The sequence below is a fragment of the Sturnira hondurensis genome, unplaced genomic scaffold, assembly GCF_014824575.4.
Source record: "Sturnira hondurensis isolate 20B ecotype Veracruz unplaced genomic scaffold, ASM1482457v3 Scaffold0016663, whole genome shotgun sequence".
NCBI lineage: Eukaryota > Metazoa > Chordata > Mammalia > Chiroptera > Phyllostomidae > Sturnira > Sturnira hondurensis.
In genome coordinates this window covers 15,222,960-15,228,809 of record NW_028089294.1, presented here as the reverse complement: position 1 = coordinate 15,228,809, position 5,850 = coordinate 15,222,960, and the positions used below count along the sequence as shown (strand labels likewise).

The 5,850-nt window shown below is 46.5% G+C and overlaps 1 protein-coding gene across 1 annotated transcript; it reads left to right on the top strand.

Moving 5' to 3' along the window:
- On the top strand, positions 1-1,195 carry DNAJC5G (DnaJ heat shock protein family (Hsp40) member C5 gamma). Its single transcript, XM_037066907.1, has 3 exons — positions 1-113; positions 355-616; positions 1,022-1,195. The coding sequence occupies exons 1-3, from the start codon at positions 1-3 to the stop codon at positions 1,193-1,195; spliced, it is 549 nt and encodes a 182-aa protein (XP_036922802.1).
- Positions 1,196-5,850: the final 4,655 nt, after the last annotated feature.

The following is a 5,850-nucleotide window of genomic DNA, read 5'->3' as shown; positions in this document are numbered from 1 at the left end:
ATGTCTCATGTGGATGAAGCAGCCCGCCGGCTGTCCAGAATCGGGACCACCCTCTATGCAGTGCTGGAGCTTAAGAAGGGTGCCTCACCTGAAGACATCAAAAAGGCCTACAGGTTCCGACCTCAGCCCGTGATCAAACCCTGGAATTTCCCCCTTACCCCCATTCTTTCTGCCTTGCTGCGACCCCTTTTAAAAGCCCACTTTGGTGCTGGATGGGGCCACCGTCCTCTTCAGTGTGGCATGGGAAGGAAATTAGACTTGGGCTGCTTGCCTCCATCTTTTGTACCACACCTAATGCATTCCTTCTTCCCTACCTAGAAACCTATCCCAGTCATTCCCCCTCCCCCTCCCTAACTACTCCCAATTCTCTCTCCACCCCCCTTTTGGGTATTGCCTGAGTAGGAAACTGGCCTTAAAGTATCATCCAGACAAGAATCCAGGGGATGCCCAAGCAGCAGAAATATTCAAAGAGATCAACACTGCCCACTCCATCCTCAGCGACCCTAAGAAACGGAAAATCTACGACCAACATGGCTCGCTGGGAATATATTTATATGATCACTTCGGTGAAGAAGGTGTCACGTACTATTTTGTGCTGAATAGTTGTTGGTTCAAGGTACACAATTCTTCTTAGTCCCTTAGGAATAAGGAAGGAAGGCCCTGGCTGGTGTAGCTCAGTGGATTGAGCTCGGGCCTGCAAACCACATGATTGTGGTTTGATTCCCAGTCAGGGCGCATGCCTGGGTTGCAGGCCAGTTCCCAGCAGGGGACTCACCAGAGGCAACCATACATTGATATTTCTCTCCCTCTCTCCTTCCCTTCCCCTCTAAAGATAAATAAATAAAGTCTTAAAAAAAAGAATAAGGAAGGAGGGGTGACCCTCCTCATCTAGGATGCCTGCTCCTCTTCTCTTAGGACAAATGCTTTTGTTGTCTCATTTTCTGGGTGCTAGGAGGATGGAAGGAGGGGAGCTTGAATGGACATGTGCAGGAACCATGGGCCATTCTTTCCTGCCTTTTAGACACTTGTCCTCCTGTGTGCTCTGCTCACCTGCTGTTGCTGCTGCTGCTGCTGCTGCTTTTGCTGTGGGAAACTGAAGCCACCATCTGAGGAGGTGATGAAGAGAAGACACGAGCAGAATGTCCAGAAACAGCCTCCGAGATCAGGTGAGAGCCGTGGACAGGGACTGAGGTAAAAGCTGGATTACAGATGAAAAATATGGTCAGGAGTGAAACTGTGAACCCCTGAATATGAGACTCTCAAGTCAGTATTCTAGCAAAGTGAAGAAAGAGAAGGGGAGACACTGGGTCTCTGAAGGGCTTGTGTTGAAAACCAACAGTTTGAATATAGTGTTGGCCTCCGGACAGTTCAGATAAGGAATGGGTGGGAGTTAAGGTAAGCAACGGGGGGGCGAGTGTGCCTAGAAAAGGCAGCAATTGAAGGCAAGTTAGAGGATGTGGTTTATTGTGTTTATTCAAAAGGAAGATGAAGTGTCAGAGATTACTGTATTTTGCTGTGTATAATGCACACCCACATGTTTGGCCCAAACTTTCATGGAAAAAAGCCTTTCACTTTAATTTTTTAATTCAATTTTTTTGTTTATATATAACACCAATTATCATATTCCAGAGTATTATTTTGCATATGGACATTATTATTGCTTTTTAGAGTTATACTTTTATTGCATAAACAAAAGAATTAAAAACATTTACATAGATATGGAATTAGTACTACCCATCTATAATGAGCATCCTTGTTTTTTCCTAAAAAAATTTGGGCAAAAAGTATGCATTATACACGGCAAAATACGGTGTCACCACTCCGCTTAGTTGAACTTGGAAGTGTGAGTCGACTGAAACCCACACCAGCGCCACCTAACGATGCTGATGTGTAACTGCAAAGCAATGATTTTCTCACCAGTAGGCTAAAAAATTGTTACTAACTGTTTATATATGTTTCTTCAATTTCATCATAGAAAATAAAGAACATTTTGGAAGAGGGGAAGATAATTATAGTGAAGACAATTATTAAAAGGGGAAGAAGAGTGAGGTATGAAAACAAACGCAACACTAATTGAAGGATAAGACAAGAACATACACTCAGTTCAGATGATTCACTACTAGAAAGTTGATGCCCTTACAGCAGCGATTTTCCACCAGTGCGCCGCAAGGATTTTTAAAACATGAAACACCTGACTATTTGGTCCGGAGCACGGACCTCTTTCCCCTTACTTTGTCAAATAAAAAAATGACAACAGCCAATAGAACAATAGCCATCTGGCACGAATGAATCAAAATTATACCTAATTTTTGTCCTGTTGGAAAAATATATTTCTGATGTGCCACAGAATTTTAGTAATTAGTTTATGTGTGCCATGAGATGAACATGGTTGAAAATCACTGCGTTATATAGTATAGACTATAAATGTTTATATTCTTACCTGGGGGGGGGGTGCTTTACATTCTGAGTGCTCATTTCTCCTGCTTAATAAGATGCCAACTTCTGTCCTTAGGTGCTGACCCAATAAAAGTGTCTTCTGCTGCCCAGTCCATTGGTCACATTGAAGAGAGAAGCGAGGAGCCCTGACATTGACCCACATTTGCCCCCTTCTTGTAACAACCCCAGCTCCAGAAGCATTGACGGTGTCCAGCCCAGTGAGGATGTAGTCTCGTCCTTGATGGTGTCACTGACCCTGGTGGTCCAGGGTTGCCCAGCCTTTCTTCTTTTTAGCTCCAGTCTCAATTTTAATTTGAGAGCAGACCTCCCATTGCTACTCGTAGGAGGTCTCAGACAGAGGTGACAGATTTTCCCCAAGCACCCTTTTTCCTGTGCCCCCCTTGGGATTTTAGCCAGTGTCACATGGGTAGGGTTCCTGGGTCACTTATGATATCTCCACCAACATCCTGAAAGCTGAGCAGAGTGGATCCTGTCTCAGAGCTGTGGTACTAGTTAACCTTCCTTGGCAACTCTGTATCCAGAACTCCTAGCATCAGACTCCTTCCTAAGCCAATATGCTTTCCTGGGCTGCTCTCACCTTCTTCTGGTGCCCATACACTGGACATTGCCAGCCTCATTCTGTGCCACCGTGAGTCAACTTAGGAAAAGTATGAATGCATTTGAAGCTTATGGGGACTTCTCCCACCTTTGGGGTGTCCCTGAGCTGCAGCTGCCCACACAGCACCTATTAGCGTGGATCCTGGGGGTTGACTGAAGTTCGCACCTCAGTGCCTGCTTGCCTCCATCCTTTCACCACATCTGATGTGGGCCGAATGCCATGTATTTTGTTTTTAAAACACGGGCGTGCAACACGTGATAGGGAAAAGCTTGTACTTTTACAGACCCTTTCCCCACTTGTGCCTCTTCACTCGTGCTGTTTGGTGTCCTCTCCACACCTTTTATTTCCTGTCCACCCAGGATCAGAGTCTCATGGCTCCTCATACTTGTCTCTCTCCACTGGGGGAAGGGCTGAGGAATGTCAGTAAATAAAAGTCCAACTTCCAGCCAAGATGGAGGCATAGGTAGACACATTGTACCTCCTCACACAACCAAAACAAGGACAACAATGAATTTTAAGACAAAAAATAACCAGAACTGCCAGAAAATCAAACTTAATGGAAGTCTGACAATCAAGGAGTTAAAGAAGAAACATCCAGGCTGGTAGGTGGGACGGAGACGAGCAGCTAGGCAGAGAGGACTCACCACTAGGTGCAAGGTGGTCGCTGGTGGAGCGGGTGGTCCCACATTTCCCTGCAAATAAACCAGGAGGAGCAATCGGGGAGTGAGACAGACCATGCAACCCAGGGTTCCAGCAGGGAAATAAAGCCTCAAAACTTCTGACTGAAAACACCTGTGGGGGTTGAGGCAGTAGCGGGAGAAACTTCCAGACTCACAGGAGAGTTTGTTGGAGAGACCCACAGGGTCCTATAATGTACACAAACCTACCCACCTGAGAATCAGCAGGAGAAGGGCCCAATTTGATTGTGGGTAGCAGGGGAAGTGACTGAAAACTGGCAGAGAGTGGAGCAAGCAGCACTGTTCCCTCTCGGACCCCTCCCCACATACAGTGCCATAATGCAGCCACATGGTTGCCCCACCCTGGTGAACACCTGAGGCTCCTTACTATGTAACAGGTACACTGAGAAAAAGGATATGGTCCAAATGAAAGGACAGATCAAAGCTCTAGAAAAAATACAATTAAATGAAGAGATAGCCAACCTATCAGATGCACAGTTCAAAATACTGATAATCAGGATGCTCACAGAACTGTTTGAGAATGGTCACAAAATAGAGGAAAAAGTGAAGGCTATGAAAAATGAAATAAAAGGAACCAACAGTGAAGGGAAGGAAACTGGGAGTCAAATAAACAATTTGGAGCAAAAGGAACAAGAATGAAGAAACAAGAATTCAAAAAAAATGAGAGGGTTAGGAACCTCCAGGATAACTTTAAACATTCCAAAATCTGAATCATAGGGGTGCCATAAGGAGAGAGGAAGAGCAAGAAATTGAAAACTTATTTGAAAAAATAATGAAGGAAAACTTCCCTAGTCTGGCAAAGGAAATAGACATGCAAGTCCAAGAAGCTCAGAGAGTCCCAAAAGAGTTGGATCCAAGGAAGCACACACCAAGGCACATTATAATTGCATTTCCCAATATTAAAAGTAAGGAGAGAATTTTAAAAGCAGCAAGAGAAAAGGAGACAGTTATCTACAAAGAAGTTCCCATAAGACTATCAGCTGATTTCTCAAGAGACCTTACAGGGAGGGGCTGGAAAGAAGTATTCCAAGCCATGAAAGGCAAGGACCTACATCCAAGATTGCTCTATGCAGCCAAGCTATCATTTAGGGGGGGAAAGAGCTCCTGTCCAACCCAGTGCATAGGTGGGGCCCCCAAAAGGCAAACTATGCCTGGGAGAGAGAAGAAGACTTGTAGGAGAACAAGGTAGAGGATCGGTGCTCACATCTGAGATTAGTCTGCCTGGGAGAGTGGGAGTCTGCCTGGGAGAGTGCTCACAGCTCACAGCTGTGAGCTGGGCCAAGGCCTCTCGCAGCCTTGTGATTATGACTTTGTCAGAGCTCTAAAATGTCCCAGGAGACTAGTTCCCTTGGTACTCAAAATAGGTCCCTGGCACTGAGGTCCCTTCGGCCCAGCTCAGCTTCTCTCAATTTTCCTGACAAATCTAAAGTCCTTGGAGCGGCTTCAGTGACATGTTCATGGACCAGAATTGCACACGTCCTTGGGCACAGGCTCCTGAGGTCGTTCTAGGCCCTGGCACAGCTGTCAGCTGTAGCCTCCTGAGCTTCTTTTCCTAGGGCAATACAAGTAAGTTCTGGGCAGGAACGGAGGTGGATCACACATGTCACACCAAGCCTCTCTAGTCTCTGGTGCCTCTGATCTGAATTGCGGGGTTCAAAGGAAGAGGGCCAGGGTCACTGGCATAGCCTTGGGGGCAGAGGTTTTCACCGACTGACTGTAGGTCTACTAAGATCTGCCGTCCCACCCTGAGCCGTGTGTAGCCCTCTCACACAGGTTGATTTGGACTCTGTGTCGCCACCCTGGAAGGAGGGCCCCAGCCAGAGCTTGGGGCTCAGGCTCACAGGAGCCTTCTGAGTGAGAGCAACTCACTCAGAGCAAGTGAGAGCTCAGTACCTTTGCTGGCCCACCTTTCACCATAAGCAGTGAAGCTTACCCCTGCTCTTGCTCAAGAGAGTCACCCATTCCTGAGTGAGTCAGGGTCATTCATTCGGTGACAGCTGTGGCTCGCCTTACACGAGCTAAATTGGGAGTTGGAATGTCACACAGATGCCCCTTGTTCCCCACCCCCACGTTAAAATTAATCTCCTCTCTGGGGAG

What these genes read in the sequence shown, in the direction of transcription:
- DNAJC5G (XM_037066907.1), top strand. Translation starts at nt 1, where the DNA reads ATGTCTCATGTGGATGAAGCAGCCCGCCGGCTGTCCAGAATCGGGACC. An exon ending in GACATCAAAAAGGCCTACAG is followed by an intron (nt 114 to 354) that starts GTTCCGACCTCA and finishes CCCCCTCCCTAA; the next exon opens with CTACTCCCAATTCTCTCTCC. An exon ending in TGAATAGTTGTTGGTTCAAG is followed by an intron (nt 617 to 1,021) that starts GTACACAATTCT and finishes CCTGCCTTTTAG; the next exon opens with ACACTTGTCCTCCTGTGTGC.